We start from the raw sequence: 21033 nt of genomic DNA, 5'->3' as shown, positions 1-21033 counted from the left end.
GGAATATAGTAAAAGGCAAAGAGTCCTGGACTAAGAAACCTGGCTTCAGATGCTGTCCTTGACACTTAATTAGTTGTGTGACAGTAAGCAAATGCTTTTAACGTGTCTGAACCTTAATATCCTCAACAATAACATGGATGATAATACCTGGAATCTCTACTTCATACGATTGTTGAGACAATCACATTGCTCATGGATTTCTTACTCTCCTCATTTCATTAGTTCTCTTAAACACTTTAACATTCATTACCAATTTCCTTAATTTTTGTTTTACTAAGCTTTTTCCTCTTCTTGTCAATTGCTGTTTTCAGCTGGGTTCTTTGTCTTTCATCTTCATCTCTTCTTAGGAGTTTCTCAAATCTTTGTCTTTTTCTTTGGTATTTAGGAAAGAATAGTAGTGGCATTGAGATAGTATAACCTAATAGATAAGAGAATTAACTTCAGTGTCAAGAAGGTCTGGGTTCCATCCCTGCCTTTAATATGTACTGGCTTTGTGATCTTTGAGGAAGACATTTAATCTGTGTTCCAGATAACACTGTAAGGTGATTGCAGAATATTTGATCTGCCTTGGTAGGGGGATTGCCTAATGTGAGGAAGCAAGGAAAAAAGGATTATAATAATAGCTCACATTTATATGGTGCTATATAGTCTTTATTGACTATTTTCCATACAGAAGCCCTGTGACTTATTAGGTACATTAAATAATTATACTATTCTTTATTGGAAAACTAATTATACTTACGTTGTATGCATTAACGCATGTGTCTTCTTGGAACTTTACCATTTTTTTCGGTTTGTTTGATAATGTCTTGAAAATACAAATGTTATATAAAACATTATCTCAAAATTGAAATCCAATAATGTTGACAGTTTTAGAAAGAAGAAAATTGGTAGGATTTATCTACTATCATCTGATAGAGATATGACATAAGATCAAAGAAGAAAATTTCAATATTTTGGAATACAATGAAATACAATGGAATTGAACAAGAAAATCTCATCACTTGTGTTATTTATAGTATAATAAACCTGAAGGAAAGTCATATAAATACATTTTCTCAAGTTATTTTTTTAAAAATTGAATATTTAAGTTTATTTTATAAATTCTAAGTAATCTTTTGTAATAAGGCTAATAGACAATAACTTTAGAAATAGTGGCATCTTGTATGGAAATATTTTTTGTCATTTGAGAGTGGATTTTGAGAAGTTGTTTATATATTCAGTTCTGACCTTGAGTTTTACAAATAATAATGTAGCTATCAGATATATTTGTCTCTGAATGCATAAGATCACACTGTTGAAAAGTAGTTCAATTCCTAAAGCCTTAGTGTTACTTTGTAAAGTGGATCGAGGATCTTATTGAATTTAAACCCATTGGTAGCTTTTGCTAGCTTTTTGTTTAAATACAAGGAAAAATGCTAGTGGTTATATTTTTTTCATGACTTTTAATCATATTTGTCATGTTATTTAAGTGATAAAATTTTAATTTCTTTCTAGTTCATCATTCTAGTTGTTGATAGCATTGACAGAGAACGACTGGCTATTACTAGAGAAGAGCTATATAGAATGCTGGCTCATGAGGTAAATAGTAAAATTTTATTTGTTTTTAAATGACCTCAGTTAAATGGTGCATATAGAGCATTGTCTTTTTACATTGATTTTACTTCATAGGCAAAGTTAGCATGATGTGATTTTGTTTGGTAACTATGCCCCTAAAAATAACTGATGAATTATTGCGACCAGCTAAGAAACAAACAAACAAACAAACAAACAAATAAATAAATGGTTTAAAATTACAAAAAGAGGTTAATTTATAGATAGCCAACAAATGGATTTTTATTTTTTTGATCGACCTTTCATATGTTCCTTTATTAATGTCCTTCTTTTCCAGTACTACATGCTGCCCTTGATAAGACCCAGACTTCTCAAAGATTATTGATAATATCATTACATTGAAAGTCCCTACAAATCCTAATAACCCAGGAATAGACCGTTTTTTTGTCTGAAGACCAAACTAGCTAAGTTTAGAGAATCTAATTCCAGAATGTTGACCAACAGATGATGAACATTTTTGGCTGTGATAGCATGTGAAGATAGTCTGCTTAAGACATTAGATGAGTTATAATCTACTTTGGTGATACTGGTTACTCACATTGATGAAGTTGATAAATCTTGAAGTTTTTATTTTGTTATAAAAAAATGTTATAAGTATATTTGATGCCACAGAAGATTTTCTGCTTTAGAGTTAAGAATTTAATTTTGCCTCTACAAGTTAATCTTTTTTTTTTTTAATCAATATGTGTGCACAATGAAATACAGGTTATAGTTTTTTTACTTTTTTTTTTAAACCCCCTTACCGTCTGCCTTAGAATCAATCCTTTATATTGATTTTAATGCAGAAGAGTGGTATAGGGTAGAAATTGGGGGCTAAGTGATTAAGTCACATAGCTAGGAAGTGTATGAGACCACATTTGAACCCAGAACCTCCCATGTCTAGGGCTGGCTTCTTAGTTCCCTGAGCCACCTAGTTGCTGCCTATGCAGTTCTTTTTAAGTAAATCAATAATTCAAGATATCTAATTAAAACCAGAATTGTGTGCTCTCTATAAAGAACTATCTTTTGAAATGATTTTTTCACAAAATTCTTCAAAAGAATTAGCTAAATATTTCACTGTACATTGAGTAGAATATTAATTCCATTGGAATAGAATTACTGTTATGTTTTCTTGAAATTCGAACACATTGAAAGAAGCATCATGTGCAAAATGGATTATCTGTCCATTATTAATTCAGAGCATCTTTAAAATGAGGCTTGGCAAAACTTATTTAAGATATGATAATTAAAAAAATTAAATGTGATTACATGATCATTTCAAAATAGCATAAATTCATTATTAATGAAAAGATTGCATATTGTTTTATCTTTTTCTTGGTCTTTTGCACAGTACTCTGCACACATAGATGCCTAATAAATATTTATCATATTTCATTTTAGTCCTTATACTTTCTCAATAATTACTTTAAAAGATAATAAATATATTTATTGTAGGATTTACGGAAGGCTGCTGTTCTCATCTTTGCAAATAAGCAAGACATGAAGGGGTGTATGACGGCAGCTGAAATTTCTAAATACCTCACCCTTAGTTCTATTAAGGACCATCCATGGCATATTCAGTCTTGCTGTGCTTTAACAGGAGAAGGGTAAGCATTACTGCCTGACCTGACTAGATTATGCTACTGTCTTAATTTCTTATTTCTCTTTAAAATTTCATTTCAAATGTTTCTCCTTTGATCTTATTTATCTTTGTGTACAGATTATAGTCTCTCTCAAATATTTGCATTAAGTAAAATTGGATGAGGGTGTTTTTGGTAATTCTTGCCATAAGTACTTCCATCTTTTTAAAAAAATCTATTTTTAGATTATTACTAAAGCAGGTTTTAAACAGTTATCATCCATATAGCTAATACTTTGTATTACCTTGTCAGTTGTCTGAAATATTCTTAAATAAATAATAAGAATATCATGCTAGATCAGTATTTTATTAATAATTTATATGTATGTACCTACTTAGGTATTTTTAATCCCATTTTACACATCAAGAGACCAAGACTAAGAAAAGTCAACTGACTTGTTAACCTCTTAATATGTAAGTTATAGGTTAGAATTTGTATCATTTCTATTCTGGAAAAGAATAGGGGAGAGGATGTCCTATCAATGTGGTTTCCTATGGATTCTTCAGGCTGAATATAACCCAAGATTGAGCATGCTTTGTCATTCTTTCAGATCCACTTTATACTATATTCTTGAAACAGTTTCTTAGGGAGGAGGAACAGTATGACTTACTGTGTAAGTCTGTTTATTTGGGATAAACTTGGATAGAGAAAGCCTAGTGTGAACAGAACACTGAGTAGAAGTTCTGCTTCTGTCAGTATGACTTGGTTCCTGTCTGGGCATTTATTTTCTCATCTGCAAGATGAAAGGATTGAATTAGATGATCTCTAACATCCTTCTAGTTCTAAAATCTTCTGGTTTGTATATTCATTAAAACTGACTTTAGGATAGAGGAATAATAATAATAATGTTATCAGTCTTCACATTATGTTCATAATTACAGTGCCTCATCCTCCTTCCACAGGGACCTACTATGCTTGATAGTGTAGGTTGTCCAAAGTAAGTCTGAAGGTATGGAATAGAACAGGCAGTTTCAAAACCTTTCTAGCCCACTGACCCCAAGGGAAGCCATGTCAGCTTCACAAAGTAATAATAAGCTCATTTCTTTCAAACTGGAATTGGAAAGGCACGGAGGACCTCCTGAGTTTTAGTTAAGCTCCATGCTATATAGTCATTACTAAATCTCTTAGGCTACCATTTATATGTACATCTTTCCTTGTTTTTTTTTTTGTTTTTTGTTTATTTTTGGTGAGGCCCAGAATTAGTCTACCAATGTGGATCTATGCATGTTTTGAACTTTATGGTCTTAAATGTTGTTCAGAGGCAGTGGGTATTACTCTGAGTAAAAGCACTAGACTTGGAGGCAGGGAGACTTGAGTTTAAATCTCACTTCAGATAATAGCTTTTTTACTCTGGACTCATCCCTTACCTTCCTTAGCCTCAGTTTCCTCATGGGGAATAATAGCACGTGCCACACAAGGTTGTTGTGAGAATTAGATAAGATAACATGTAAGATTCTTTACAAACCTTAAAGTAATATATAAATGGTAGGTATTGTTGTTATACTTTACTATAGATAATATTACTATAGCTACTATAGATGATACTATATAATTACTATAGATTTTACTGAATTACTTTAGATATAAGATATTTCTATAGATATAAGAATTATTATAGATTACTATAGATAATAAAGACATTAATAAGATTAATAGCTTGAACTAAGACTTAGGTTAAATGATTTGTAGTTGAATAGCTAAATCTTAGACCAGTTTCTGAGCTAGCACAGCTGACCTTCCTGTATGCTATTGGTTAAATTTGTTGAGGAAACTATTCATTAGATTTTGAAAGCTTGAGCTATTATATTTTCTATTTATGTGATTAAAACTGAAGGACATTTCTCACCAAGTTGAAATAATAAAATCATATGATTTTGTTGAAATGAATTTTTAACTTTGATATTCTTTCTCTTTTTAATATTTCTTATATATGAAATGACAAAATTTTCTAATACGTCTATAGTATCAATATTGGCCAAAAATGATTTTTAAAAATCAGTGCCCAATTTTTAAGTAAAAAATTTTCTTTTTCAAAGTAGTTGCATTATTATCTCTGATTGTTTTCAGGTTATGCCAAGGTCTAGAATGGATGACCTCCCGAATTGGTGTGAGCTAACTTTTCGCTCAAGGACTGCTTCTATTTATTCTGTGGACACGAACATATTTCCTGGTACTTTTGACTGCTAAGGCAGCGGCATGTTTAATTTATAACAACACAAACCTCTATGAGCAACACTTGAATCAAGTGCAGCTGAACTGGAACATAAGATTTTTCTTAACATTTTTAAAATGCACTAATCCTCAGTTGGATGAACATAATGTGTCTGTGTTTCAGCAACAAAGTTCTCCTGACTACTTATCCTAATGCATTCAAGGATGGCCTTGCCAGAAACATTTGCCATAATGTTTTATACTTCCTGCAATATCGAAAACATACTATTTATCTGAGTCTAACATGCCCAGTTTTTTTCATTTATTAATTTTTAGGCAAATGTTGATCTGGAAGAGCACTAGAAACACAGACTACTGTGTGCAGAGTTCTTTGGGTATGAAGATTATCTCCTTTTCTATATAATCCATCTGTGCACAGAATTTTAACCTGACGAAAAACATTTTAGGGATATGTGGAATCCTGACTGTGACAGTTTACTCATAAATGGGTAACGGTCCTCATGTCAATGCATGTCATAGAAGAATTTGTTTAATTCTTAGTATGGCTTTTTAAAGTTTCATGAAAATTCCTTGTTATTGGCCTGTAGAATTATGATGAATTTTCTATTTGTATGACTTTGGGAAGGGGTATATACAGTTGGCCAAAAAACTGAATCAGGATGCAAGATTATTTGAGAGTGAGGGTTCAATAAAGTTTGGCAGCTCTGCCTGACATTTTATTTATAAATGCCACAATAATTAGTATACTTTTATATAGGAAGTCATGAAATTATACCAGCACTAAATTAACAAATACTTAAATGTTTTCTTATCAGAGACAGCCATATAAATAGCAAAATTTTCAAGTGTTTTATGTACAAGGAACATCACAGCTCTTACGTTCTGTAATCTGGGCAATATTGAAGCCTAAGTGAATAAATAGGCCATTTCACAATTGATCATATATAAAGTGTATATGTCTACAATAATATTTCTACCACCAGCAGTAAGTACATTACATGGAAAGTATGTGGCTTTTAAAAAACCTGTTTTGAAGTTTTTATTAAAATAGGTTTGAAACAATTACCATATAGGTAGTTGGCCTTCATATTCGAAAGCCTTACTTTCTAGTATCCAAATTCCAGGCAGCTGCTGAAATTAATGCTAGTGTTCATCACATTGCTTTTAGATTCACAGTTCATATAACACTTATTAATCACCTTCTGCTTAAAAAAAGAAAATAACAACCCATCAGTTGTCTTATTAATTAAGGAGTGATAAAAATGAAGTTTTGCGAAATAGGCACCTATTTTGAAAATGACACCAAATGTTGTTTGGAGGGGAAACATCCTGTAACTTCAATGTTATCTTTTTCAAGTAAGTTATTTTTGCTCAAGTAAAAAAGGCCAAAATGCAGACTTATATTAAAGAACACCACTTTAATTCATCAGTATTTAATTTATTTGGGTAAAAAACAATTCAGTATTCTTAAGAATATTAAAATGGTTACTCACAACTGATCTCTTAAATTTAAAATCCTCTTTGAATATTTAAATTGATTATCTTTTTTTAATGTTTTTTAGTTGCCATGGTTTTATTGTACTTAAACTGTATTTTAGCAATGCTTTATTGATTTCCAATTGGTCACTGCATCTGCCAGGACTGAAAATGTTCAAGGTAATGGTTTTCACCCTTTAGGTATCAATTTTTATTTTCCTCTAATATCTAGTTTTCTAATTTGTGTTTTGAACTTTTTTCTTAGAGTTTTGTTTTTAGTATAGGGGGAAAGATGGTTTTTAGCATAATAAAAACCATAAGAGGGAAGGAAAAGCAAACAAATTGATATGCATGCTTTTGGGGTAAAATTGTAAATACCATTTCAGCAAAAGCACACCATGCCTGAAGTTATTTTCTGCTTTGGTTACACTATTTATCTTTAAGTAAACAGTAGGAAAAGAAGTTAAAAAAACTTTATATTAAATACTCCTACATTTATTCTTCAATGAAAAATTGGTATAATTATTGCCTAAGAGATGATTGACAGGCTTCATTCTGTCAAAATGTAAGATTTAAAAAATTAATTTATCAACATTACATTAAAAAGTTTAAAATAGCTTGTTACATTTTAGTGAACTCCTGCCCATACAAAGTTCTCATTAAAATGAATACAATATATCTTTTATTTTCTAAATTCTATTTTAAAATGTCATGTTTGGGACTGGGAATTGTTTCATCTGGCTGTGGCATTGAAAGCGACAATTCTGTTGAGATTCTTTGCCAACCTTTGGCAAAAGTTCAACTCTGAAATCCATTCAAAAAGTTTTAAAGTATCTTAAAATTGAAATTATATATTTTATCTCACAGCATAACATTAAGATTTCCTTTACTCCAAGAGAATGTTTTGGCACAAAAGTATAGTAAATGTATCATTCATTGTAGTTCATCCTTTGTCTTTAGCATTTTATGATGAACTATTTTAAATAGGAAAGATGGGTCTTTATAATTGCTTAGTGCCTTGATTCATATTTTAGTCAAATTATATTTTTAAAGAAAAACGTTTTAAAATGATGACCAACATTTTTTTTGGAGGTTGGGCAAGCAAAGGACAATTTTTTTCTTGCAGTTAGCATAATTCCCATTATTGTAATAAACGAACTGATTTTACCTCCCTATAGTACTCTTCCTGTATTACTCTAATGACACTTATTATAAGCAGTAGAAGAGGGATTGAGGGTCTCACAGATTCGATGAAAGCTAATAGTATTAGTTTAATTGTTTTGTTTTCAGGTAGAGAATGAAGAAATAAACTCTTGATCTTTGATTTGTGGTGTTGTAAATGATACTTAAGATTCCTGCCCTATACATTTGAAGAATGGGTAGGGATGTTGTTGTTTTTTAAAGTCATATTTTCTATCTTAAAACCCAAAATTCCTAATAAAGGAAGGTTATATAAGAAGTCTTTTAGCAATTAACTACCAGTCTGATGGAAAATTAGAATTGATCCCTTTGTAATCAAAGGAAATATTTTGCATTCTAAAATGTAACTTCTTTTATAGTCAAATTTAAAATACTTTAAAATATCTCTATGATAATTTTGACTTCTTGAATTGATAGTGACTAGTGTAAAATTATTTTTCTTTTTACAGTCATTTTTTTAGAAATTAAGATTATTGAGAATGGTTTTCCTATGCATTGAATACTCTTGTGAGAATCAAAGTTTACTGGTCTCCTGTAAACATTACTGAAAGTCCCACTACATTACTGAAAGTATTTTGACAACAATGACTTTGGCTCATAGCCTTTTAGTTTAACATAATATTTTTTTTCTGCATCTGTAATGAAAAGAGAAAATGGTTTGTTTCCTATGGAAACAGAGCCTTGTATAAAATATCTTTAGGCTCTTCAGACTAATGATGGGAACAATAAAAACTTTTGTGAATATACATGGAAATTTTAGTGAGTTCTAATCTTTTAAAATGAGTATCCTTCCTAATGCGAAGTATACAAATGTGTCACTGGTGGTGATTTCTAGGCATTTTTTGAATGTTTTTAGAAGTACATTTGATGTGTTTTGACCTGGAGCTCTCATCTAACTCTTGACTATGTGACGTGTGTGTGTGTGTGTGTGTGGTAGAGAAACTGGGCTTGTGCCTATGAGTAGTTACATTTATTGGCATTTACTTTTTGAAGTGTAACTACATGAAGCTTGAGTTGCACAGTACATCTAGAAATGTTCAAATTTTAGCCTTAATTTTTTCCCACTTTTAAAGTGCCCTTTAAAATGTTCTCCGAGACAAGAATATTTGCAAGTTCACTTTAGGATACAGACATTTTAAGATTAGATATTGATGTGAAAAAATTGTTACATGAAATACAACTAGCTTCTCTGCCTGTCTTGTTCTCTCATTTGGAATTTGTCAGTAGTAGATGAAGCAAACATGAAATATTCAAATGATATTTGCTGTATAGGGCGCATGCCTGTGATTTTTGTCTCAGCTGAACAAAATCATCATCATCATATCATTTAAAAGTATTTCAAAACTGTTTATAAAGCAGCAATATTTGCTATTACTGTATGGAAATTTAACTTTTCTTGAGTGTTTCCTTTTCTGGAGTGCAAGTGGTACAACTGGGGCTTTGGTGTGGCTGCTAACCCCAAATGCCATTTTGTTTGACTTTTACCAGCTCATAAGAACTTTAGTATAGGTGTAACACCAGCATTTTAAATTTGGAATTATAAGTCTTAAGTTGATTATATTTCATATTTAGAAGTTTTCCTCATGGCATCCCTTTTGTCTCTATTGTTATGAAGACTGTTCCTTTAGCCAGGTTAGGCTTGCCCCATTTTATACTTGCCTGCTAGTTTAAAGCCTCTAACATTTCCAAAGATAATATTGTTCTCTTGGAGCACTCAGGACTATGAATTAGTTACACAGGGCCAGACTGAAGAAAATAATCACAACTGTTAAAATATCCAAAGTAAAAATAAAGGTAAGCTGAATTTGAAACAACTGCCTAAGCAAGGTATCAAATGCTAAATAGATATTTGAGAGATTTAAAGATGTATCCAGAAACTCAGATAAAATTATGTTAGCAAGGATATTTTTAAACTGAATGCAGAGGAAGTAAGGTGGATACATTCATAGAAGGATCAGTGGTGTGATGGAAAATTTTGTTCATGGAAGTAATGCATTACCATCTTTTGTGGCAGTTAACATTACTGAGAAGCACAATCTTTTACTTCAAGACAAAGTAATCCTAAACAGTCTTTTTCTGCATGGCAACATGGCAGCAAAAAGCAACTGTTTAAAGGTTTAGCAACAGTCACACCATGAGGCTACATGCTTTTCCAATAAAAGTAGACCGAGCAATGTTCTCTGCTAATCTTTTGAAATAGAACATATGTTTTGGGGGCGAATGGAAGTTGCAAGAATTTTTATTGTATGATCCTGTAGAATTTTGAATTGTAAATTTACCTCATTAATCACCAGGTGGTGCTTTAATCAAGTTGTGGCATATCATGATGTGAATTTTGTGATGTTTATTTTTTAAACTATATTTGAAACAGTATGACTTTTAAATTAAGAGAGCACACCATTAAAAAATTTGTGTGTGCAAGTAGCAAAGTTTACATATGGGTCAATTTTAGATATAGCAAGTGCTTGTGATATTTAGTAAACTGAGTGAACTGATTTCAAGGAAAGGACAAATTATAAAGCTTGGTTCATTTCGTGTTATAATGTGTTTTCTCCTGTGTTTGTGAGGAGGTGTCAAATAAGTATCAGTTTGTCTCCCTTCGTATAAAGCTCATTTATTTGAGTTTTAAAATATTATTTAATTTATCTATAGCTACCCTTAAATGCAGGAAATACAAATTCCCCTGTTATGTTCTCTTGGAGTAAACTGTTCAGCACAGGTGCAGTGACTGAGGTTTTTATTTGATAAAAATATTTAACTGCTGCTATTTCATTCAAAGGATAACAATTATGGCTATGATTTTTAAGCTTCTGTAGTAAAGATAAAATTTTCATTGTAAAAGTATTTCATGGAGCTTTTTTTTTTCTTCAGAACTATACATAAAGCAAAGATAGCCTTGTCCCAACATTTATTCCAATTAGGTTTGATGTAATGATTATATTTGCACATTGCCATCTTGACATAAATGGGTGCTTTTAGAGTTAAAGTGGGGACAGCAGGCTCTGTGTACAGCTTGCTTTTTGCCTTAGAATGTAAAACCATTTCAAATATTTATGTTTTATATTTGTATACATTTCTCAAGATTTAAAAGTAAACAGTTGTCATCCACTAAGCATCAGATTTCTCTAAAAACTATATATAGTCTCTTCTGATCAGCTCAGTTGGTTAGAAAAATGGTGCTAATGAGGCCAAAGTCATGGTTTGGATCCCTCTGTGGGCCACTTAATTTTGCACACACAAAGAAAAATAATAAAAATGTTCCACAACAACAGACTCTGCCCTTGACCCCAACCAGCTAACTCATTGATATGTGCCATTATTCATAATGGGAATTAAGAGCATGTGAATGATTCAATGCAAATATATTACCACGACTGGAATAACATACTCAAAGTATGTATTCTGGTTTAAGGAGCATTTTTCTCCATATTTATGAAATAGCAAAATGTGGATGAAAAATTCAGCAACTGCATTCCCTTAAGGGAGAAGCTTTGGTTGTGGAGGTATGGCAGGATTCTGTCCTAGTGAAGGACGATGGTTTTCCTTTCTGCTGTTATGTTTTAGTGGGTTGTTTGCATGACTACTTATCCAACTAAAGGGATGCTGTTTGCTCTGGAATGCCCCATCTTTTTTCAAACAGGTTTTAGCTTCTTTGCAATCACAGTGCAATATCATGTACTATTCATGTGTTTCAGTCAACAGTTTATTTTTGTCATAATAAATAATTACTTTTTCAATATCAAGTGTCAGTGTGTTGGTTTCTTTCATTGATGAAAAAAACTAAGAAATATTTAAATGCCTCTGTAAACACCTATTAAAAGTGCAACAGATTTTCTTAGACTTGATAGTGTAATAGAGTGTAGGAACTTATATTAGTTTCCTTGAGGTTTTTTCAAATTCTCCCAGAACATTCCAACTTCCATTTGTAGCTGCATTCTTAATGGCATGGTGGCTAGGGAAGGTCTTGTTATCACATTAGAATCAGCAGAACCTATGTATTTTGGGAAACTCTGTGACTTAGTGCAACCCTCTTCAGATTCTTACTATGGAGTATTCATGCTCAGCTGCTTTCCCCTCCTCACCCCCCATTCCATCTTTTAAAACAAATTATTTGTAGGATTATCTGAAAGAACTTAAGGGGGAAAATAGTGTTTATTGCTACTTTTATTCATAGAGGGGAAAAAACAAGTCTTACCCTATCTCCCTCCCAAAAGGTGGGTTGATAATTACCCAAAAAACCCCAACAACTTGATTGTTGTTACTCTTTTCCTAGGCTATATCATTGATGATAACTCTTCTGACTGCCTATGCAAAGTATGGAAGTTAGGTTGGGTATATAGGAATTAAACCAATGCAGTATATGTTGCACATTTTATGGATACCAACTACTTATTCTTAGAACACCTTTGAAATCCTAGATTGGCTGTAGAGGAAAAGCCCTCATGGAATATCTACATGCTAATGAAGGTTCTCTAGTGGTGTTAGAACTTCCAGAGGCTCCATAAGCTACCCAGACCTCTTTTCCTGGTGGTTCAAGGACATGGCCCTTTTGGCTTTTCCCAAGGTTTGGGCACTTCACCTATGCCCCTCTTGTTTAGTCCATTGGGGTCCCTAATTTTTCATAGGATCGATTAAATTCTTTTCAACTTTGAAACTGAACTTAAAGTCTGAAGAATCCATAAGAGGAAATGACCTTCCAAGTATTTTTCCTTTCAGAATCAGTTAAATTAGGTTTGGAGGGGAGAGGGTAGATGTCCACAGATCTGTTTTGAAGATTTAAATCCCTAGATTTATAAAATGCACAGCAGCAGTATCTTCACTTTTCTCTTTTCACTTGTATTCAATTAGTTGCCAAAACTTATCTCTACAACTATTTTTAAAAAACCTTTAACTTCTGCCTTAGAAGTGTATTAATTCCAAGGCAGCAAGGAGAGCAGCAAGTGCTGGCAATTGGGGGTGTGACTTGCCCAGGGTCACACAGCTGTGTTTGAGGTCAAATTTGAACCCAGAACCTCCTGTTCCTTGGCCCTGGCATCATGCACTGAGCCACCCACTATCCTTACATCTCTCGTGCCAATCTTCTTTCACACAGCCACCAGGTACTGTATTCTAGTTCCAGTCTGCTTTTAACCTCTCCATTCTCCACACATTTGCCAAATTAATATTCCTTCAGTGCAAGCTCAAAGAAATGGAAGAACAACTGTGATAACCACCTGAACCCTCTAGGATAAAATAAAAATTAGTGTGGCACTCAAAGATTTTCATGATCCCAGCTCCCTTTGCTATCTTATTCTACGTTACTCCCTTTTGAGCATATTCTAGCCAAACTACCTTCCATCTTCTGGCATCCCAAATCCCTTCAGGGTGCAGTTCAGGTACCCCCTCCTATGTGTGTTTGCCTTTATCTTCAAAGCAGGATTGTCTCCAATCTAGAAATAACAGTAAATATATAGTTGATGGCCAAAGTGTGAGGGAAAAGGAGCCCCTACCTGCATTAAAGGAATCACGCTCCTGAGCTCAGACAAATTATATCTCACCGAGTTCAGATTAAAGACACTTCCCAGTAATCTGAGTAAATAGATAATAGAAGACCAGGGCCAGGCAAATGTTAGGTTTTTGTTTTTCAAGAGGGAGAAGAGAAAATGTTCCAAAACACGGCTGTTTTACCCCATGGCTTCTGCCACTGCAGTTATTTGATCAGGCGATCACACAATGGAATGGTTCCATCCTAAACAGGTTAGTGAAAGCCAGGGAAGTGTCAGAAACCACTGAGGCTAATGTGAATCTGACTCTCAGGGCTGGAGCTGCCATTTTACAGGACCTGGTAATTTCCAATCATAAGAACCTCACAGTACCACCATTGATATTGCTGCCTTTTTTGAACGTACACTTTCAAATTTGCCAGAGCTGGCAGAATATTAAAATATAACATAGTTTGCCAACATCTGACCCAGAAAAGCCACAGAGTATAGAGCAGTACAGTGATTGTGCAAGTTCTGGGAGGTTGAGAGACAGGCAATGACTATTACCTAATTCACATCTCCATCTTGTCACACACGAATAGCATGAGGTACTTTGTGAAAAGCTTTGCTAAAATCCACAACGGTCCCCTTACTTGGACAATCTTGTCAAAATAGGAAATAGTGTTAGTCAAGACTGACTTGTTCTTTATGCCCAATAGCTTTTCATAATCACTGCTTCCCTACCTAGTTTTTCACCAATCATCTCTAATTATCTTTCCTACGTTTCCCTTGGATTCTAAGTCAAACTTATTGACCAATGCTTAGGGACCCTTTTCTAAAGTTAAATTTTATTTTTTTTCCAATCATATTTTTGATCATTGTTTTCTGAATATTTGCTCTTCATATTTCTCTCTCCCTCTTTCTGAGGTGGTAAATAGTGTGTTATAAATTGCACCAGTGCTTTCATGCAGTACTTGTTTCCATATTCCTCACGCTGTGTCAGAAGACATTACATATAAAATAAAAAACTTATGAAGGAAGTAAACTGAAAAATGACACACTTTGATTTGCAGTCAGACTAACACATTTTTAAAAAATCATAAATCTCTTGGGATTATCATGGAACCTAATTTTGCTGATAATAGCTTAGTCCTTCACGGCTGATTGTTGTACAATATTTCTGTTACTATAGACAGTCTATTCCTGGTTCTGCTCACTTCACTTTGAACCAGTTCCTATATGTCTTTGCAGTTTTTTCCTGAACCCATCCTGTTCATTTCTTATAGTGTAATGGTTTTTCTATTACAATCCAGTTGATGAACACCCCCTCGGAGTTTCCAACTCATTGCCACTATAAAAAGAGCTGCTAAAAATTATTTTTGCACAAGTAGGCTCTTTCCCCTATCTATCTCTGATCTCTTTGGAATACAGACCCAGTAGTAATAATATTGCTGGGCCAAAGGACATGCATAGTTTTGTAGTTCTTTGAGTGTGGTTCCATTTTGCCCTCCACAATGGGTTGTTTCAATTCCCAGTTGTACCAACAGTGCATTAATCTACCAATCTTCTCACGTTCCCTTCCAACATTTATCAATTTCCCTTTTTTGCTTATATTAGCCATCCTGATAGTTATGAGGTGGTATCTCAGAGTTGTTTTAATTGGTATTTCTCTGATCAATAGTATGATTTGGAGCATTTCCTCATATGAGTATAGATAATTTTAATTTCTTCTGAGATCTCCCTGTTCATATTCTTTGACCACACATATCAGTTGGGAAATTCTATCCTCTTAAAAATGGAGACATTTGCCTTTCTTTCCTTTTGCCTTTCACCTTGTTAGTTTTTCTCTAACACAATCTCTTAAATATCATTGATTTTTAGTACTGAGCACTGGGCCTCAGGAAGACCTGAGTTAAAATCTAACCTCAAACACTATCTGTGTGACCATGCACAAATCACTTAGCCTCTGTCTCAGTAAATCTCTGTAAAACAGATAATAATAGCACTTACATCCCAGAGTTGTTATGAGATTAAATGAGATAATCACAAAGTGCTTAGCACAGTGTCTGGGAGTGTATGGGGTGTTCAGGGATCATCCCTGGTGGAAGGGCTTGCTGAATCCATTTCAAGGGCTGCTCTTCCACCTTTGGTGTCCTCACCCAACTCTCACCTGTAGCTCTAAGAAACTGTAGCATGTGTAGGGTCCACATCCTGATAAAACTGTGTCTTCAAGCTGACTAAACTGGGTTGAGGCTAACTGCCTTCAAACCTATCAGTGAATTAGGGGAATGTATACTCCAACCTTGTGAAGACTTTCCCTGCAGAAATGGGCAGATGAGAACAATCCTTCAAAGAAGCTGAAGCTGTGGAGGACTTAGAGTGTGGTTAGGCATAGAAGATGCCAAGATCATTCACTGCATCATGGACTATTGTAAATCATCCAGACTTGTCTTGCCACTGGACTTTGATGACTCTGGAAGATGTCTGAATTAAATATTAAGTATTCCTCTGTATTCCCTTTGAAACCCATCCACCTTTCCCTCTGGTAGACCAATCGTGAGCCTTGTGATGCTTCTGGAAGTCTGGACTCAGACCTAGACTGAAGTGAGAACCTGTCCAATCAGAGTTCGAGAAGGAGTGGCGAAAACACAGGGAGTGAGTGGCTCTTTCCTTTCTTGGATGCAAGTTTAGCAGCAGCTTGGGTTAGAGTAGGGCAGCCAAAGCTCATAGGAATTAGGGTGGCCGGGGGATCATGTCGTCTCTCTCATTTTTACTAATAAATAATTATAAATTAACATGCTGACTCTAGAGAATTTTCATCATTACAAAGAGACTGAGGCTGACATCTTTGTGCAATTGCTTTACTTAAATTCACAAACAAGTTAAGACAATGCCTTGTGTTGTTACTGGTTCTCTTCAAAATGAAGAAAGAGTGATTGGGAAAAAACAAAACATAAACCAAAACCTTCTTTCTGTTGTCTTTCTTCTCTTGCGAGCCACTTCTCATTCTATACTTTAGTGCTATTCACACTATTTTTACAGAATCTTGCCATGATCTTACATACTTCTGTACATTTCTTTTAAAATTGGTTAACTTCTTTGCACATTCTTGTTCTCTATTTCCTTCTCATTCAAATTGTTTCCTTTTGTGTCTTCATAATTTCATTATTTAGTGTCTCTCATCCCTCCTGGACCAATTTCCCCTTAAATACATTATTGTGTGGGATTCCATCTATTTTCCCTTTGAACTCAGAATCTACAAGAAGAATGTTGAAATGTACCCAGATTTCCTCTCCTTTTCTATTCTAAGCTGTACTTTAGAATGACCACATTCTCCCAAGGCTCCCTTAATTTCTACCCTAGTAACCAGTTCTTACTAATTAAGGAGAAACAGATCCAGAATATAATTTCCCCCCTTTGTTGGTTCCTCCAATTTTTGAAGGATGAAATAGTTGACTCCAGAGTCAAAAAGTCCAAAGTCCAAATCCTGCTTTTGATACGTTGCCTGTGGGTACACTTTCCAAGTCACTGAACTTTTCAATGTGTTAGGTAACCTGGTCAAGCTGTCAGGGGAGTTATAGAACTAATTTCATTGGTAGAGGGAGTTTCCATACCAATAGTTCACTTTAGTGATAAAATCACAGTCATTATCTGTTGCAGGGGACCAATTCTCATAGGGTTCAGGGGTCCCCCTTGCAGGAGGACGACATCAGCAGAGAGAAGAGATGAGACACAGTTGAAGCTTCATCTGAAGTCAGGCATCGTAAAACTGCTCTGCTCAGGCTCAGACAGATTTTATTTTTATACACTGAATGGTTACACATACATTTGGCACACAGTTTCATTTTCAACATACATGCTTCCTTACAGATAATGGAATAGGTCATACATTAACTTTTACAAAATTGTTTGATTGACATTCTATAATTATCCTATATTTTTTGATTCCATAGATTCTAACAACAAATACAAAGCTTTGCAGGTGTTTGTGTTTTTGTCTTGGGGTTGCTCAGCTAGAGGTCACTCCCTCATTGACTCATGAGGTACATAGACATGTGATTAAGCTAAGAATAATTATTCATTACACTAACCAATTACACAATCAATCAGACTTCTAAGGATACAATCAACACAACCCAGTTTAAGTATACTAATAACAATCTTTTCCTTCTCCAATATTTTACTAAGGTATCCAAGACGTTGCCTAGCCTTCAGTTAACAAAACAATCCAGTGGAGTGGAATGTACCAGCCTTTCCATGGAAAGGCAATTAATATACAGTACAGTTTTGTTGGGGGTTTATACCTAAAGGGGTCCCATCTATGATTCCTTATCCAAATAGGTACATAGGAGTCCTTAAGTCTGATTTTGTAAGTAGAATCTCTTGGTAATATTCTAGGGGGGATTTCTGTATCACAACATATAAGGGTGGAATTTTCCTGGGGCTGAATAAAATTAGTAATCATAACAATTCCAATAATAGGGAGTGTTAGTAAGAGAGGAGTCATACAAGGGAGTCTGAGTGGATATTTCCATCCTTCCTGGGGGCCACCGTGCTGTCCTTGTATTCCACCTGCTATCATGTCAGACAATGTGAATTTGAAGGCTCCTGGCAATTATCCTGCCACCCCTACCCAAGTTTAAGTCTGAGAGCTTGTTGTTCAGTCATTTCAGTCATGTCTGACTCTTCATGATCCTATTTGGGTTATTCTTTGCAGAGATGCTGGAGTGTTGGCTTTTTCCTTCTCCAGCTCATTTTACAAATGGGGAACTGAGGCACACGAGCTTAAGTGACTTGCCCAGGATAGTGTCTGAAGTCAGTGAAAAAAAACACCTGGACTCCCTTAAATATACATATAAGCCGTTATATGTATAGATGAGGGATGTGTGAGCATGTATGTGTGTGTGTGTGTGTGTGTGTGTGTGATGATGCTATTATGACTTCATTGTTTGAGATTTGCTCTTTTGAACAGGCAGCATTGATTTATAGCTTTTGTTTTTATATTGAAATTATTTGTCCATCCCCCTTTATCTCCACCCAGAATTGAGTAACAAAGCAAAACATTAAAGCAAAAGCAGCTAAAACAGTGACTATGAGACGGAGACAACATTGCCCTCATACCCCACCATGTCTTTACTAAGAAGAGGAAGACAGAGGAGGCAATGTTTTGGACCTCTGACTTGAAGCATTACAATGTTTTGTTTTGTTTTTCAAATGGTTTGTCCCTGCAAATAGTTGTCATTAATTTTTTTTTTTAGCTAACACATGATCCTATCTTTGCCCATCTAGAAAATTGTCCTGTTTCTCAGGCAGTAGAACCCATGAACAAAGACTTGTTTGTACCACTCATTTTTTTTTAATTTGGAAAAATTTATTTAATTAATTAATTTAGAATATTTTCCCATGGTTACAAGATTCATGTTCTTTCCCTCTCCTCCCCCTCCCCCCAGCCAATGAGCAATTTCATTGGGTTTTACATGTGTCATTGATCAAGACCCATTTCCATATTATTGGTGATCCTTCCCCAATCATATCCCCACCAGTGCATGTGATCAAGCAGTTGTTTTTCTTCTGTGTTTCTATTTGCAATGTTCTTCCTCTGAATTTGTACCACTCATTTTACTTAAATCTGAGGAATAACAGAGGAAATTTCTGGTTCCTTTATTTCAAAGATTAACACAGTAGGGGCCTTTAGGGCCTGGGGGAAGGGAGAAGCAAAGTTATCTGTGAAGATCTGACCTCCTAAGGAAATGGGAAGTTAAGAGGAGGAGGGACCTCTGTCTCCAGCTCTCCCTTTTGTCAAAGTGACAAAATTAAACCCTGGCCCAATTTGCACTGTAATAGGTACATTTTGCCTTTGTTGTTGGCAGCACCCTGACTTTCCTTTTATTCTCATTTCCTTTCTCCCCTGGGGTAAACAGGGTTTCCTTTAAGCCTCGCCTTTTCCTTCCAGGGAAGAAAAGTGAGGGGATATTCATTGATTTAACACATCAGACAAACCACACCTGGAATCAGAACCTGGGTTCAAATCCCACCTCTGGGGCTTGTAACCTTTCTGTTCTGCAAAGCATTTTAATATTCATGGGCTTCAGTTTCCCTATCTGTAAAATGGAGAGGCATTGTGAGAATTTAGGTCTCTGCCTAGGATTTAACTTGTAACTCCTTGTCTGAGTCATAGGTTTATGTTTTAGAACTGAGTATTTAGGGGACTGTTGGGTGGCTCTGTAGATTGAAAGCCAGCCCTAAAGATGGAGGTCCTGGGTTCAAATGTGACCTCAGACACTTCCTAGCTGTGTGATCCTGGGCAAGTCACAACTTTCATTGCTCAGTCCTTCCTTGTCTTCTGCCTTGGAACTAATACACAATATTGATTCTAAGAGGGAAGGTAAGGGTTTAAGGGGGGTGGTGAGTGAATATATAGAAAGAGTTCAAAGTTTAACCCAAGGAATGTTAATCAGGAAAAGTGAAATTCTTAGAAGTATCAGTAAGGGAGTTAATTTTGGGCAAGGAATCTTCCCTATACCCCTCAAGTAAGAGCAACTTCTTGGTCTACTCATGGGTAAAGTTGAGCTCAGTAATGGACAAATCATGAATACAGACATTGTTAACAGACCGAATATTAATGCTAATCTTTATCCTACAAGTTTTCTGAAGGTAGAGAGTGTTTCCTTCTCCTACCCTCTCCCCCACCCCCCACTCTAGTCTTTGGATCTCCAAGGCCTGGCAAAAGGTCTGCCACATAAAAAATGTTTAATAAATCCTTGTTGAAAGCATGGCTTATTAATGTAGAAATAATTTCTCCACTGGCGATGGAAAGAAAAGAGAATTTAAATACATTGCTTGATACTTTTTAAAAGTTTATTTAATTAATTTAGAATATTTTTTCCGTGGTTACAGGAATCATATTCTTTCCTTACCCTTCCACTGGGTTTTACATGAGTCATTGATCAAGACCTATTTCTATATTATTGATAATTGCACTAGGGTGATTGTTTAGAGTCTCCATCCCCAATCAGGTCCCCTTTGAACCATGTGATCAACATTGCTTGATACTTTAATGTCTGAGATGGAAACCTGGTTAAGCTTCAGCAACCTCTATATTATTACAGAGTTTTCAGAATCTTTGCTTATTTTCCATGTAATCTTCTGGGCTTCAGAGTTGGCTACTCATTTAATATATGTCCTCTAGATGGCAGAAAAGGATTTTGCTTTACAATTTTGAAGCTTTTCCCAGATAGTGGACTAACACCATCTCCATCAGCAAAAGTTCTCAATCACTAGAAGCAAAAAAGAGGCTTTGGCTTTTCATGAAAGTACATATAACAGAGTAGACCTCAATGACTCAGACTAATGAAAAGAATGGTCAGTCTGTTAGTGAAAAGTCTGATTTCTAGAGTTTTAAAAAGAAACACCCTTTTGCATTACTTTTCAAATACATATAGGAAATTGAATGAAGAATGACTATGCTTTGTTGGGTAGAGATTCTATAG

The 21033-nt window shown here is 34.7% G+C and overlaps 1 protein-coding gene across 1 annotated transcript in view; it reads left to right on the top strand.

The window, feature by feature from the left end:
• The window catches only part of ARL5B (ADP ribosylation factor like GTPase 5B), a 48948-nt gene extending 37128 nt beyond the window's left edge, over positions 1–11820 (top strand). Inside the window, exons 4-6 of the mRNA XM_007504902.3 lie at positions 1498–1581; positions 3049–3200; positions 5301–11820. Coding sequence (XP_007504964.1) covers positions 1498–1581; positions 3049–3200; positions 5301–5349 — 285 coding nt within the window. The 3' untranslated portion in view covers positions 5350–11820. The remainder of the gene's footprint in view (positions 1–1497; positions 1582–3048; positions 3201–5300) is intronic.
• Positions 11821–21033: the final 9213 nt, after the last annotated feature.

This window comes from Monodelphis domestica, chromosome 5, assembly GCF_027887165.1.
Source record: "Monodelphis domestica isolate mMonDom1 chromosome 5, mMonDom1.pri, whole genome shotgun sequence".
Classification (NCBI taxonomy): domain Eukaryota; kingdom Metazoa; phylum Chordata; class Mammalia; order Didelphimorphia; family Didelphidae; genus Monodelphis; species Monodelphis domestica.
This window is presented reverse-complemented; position numbering and strand designations above follow the sequence as displayed.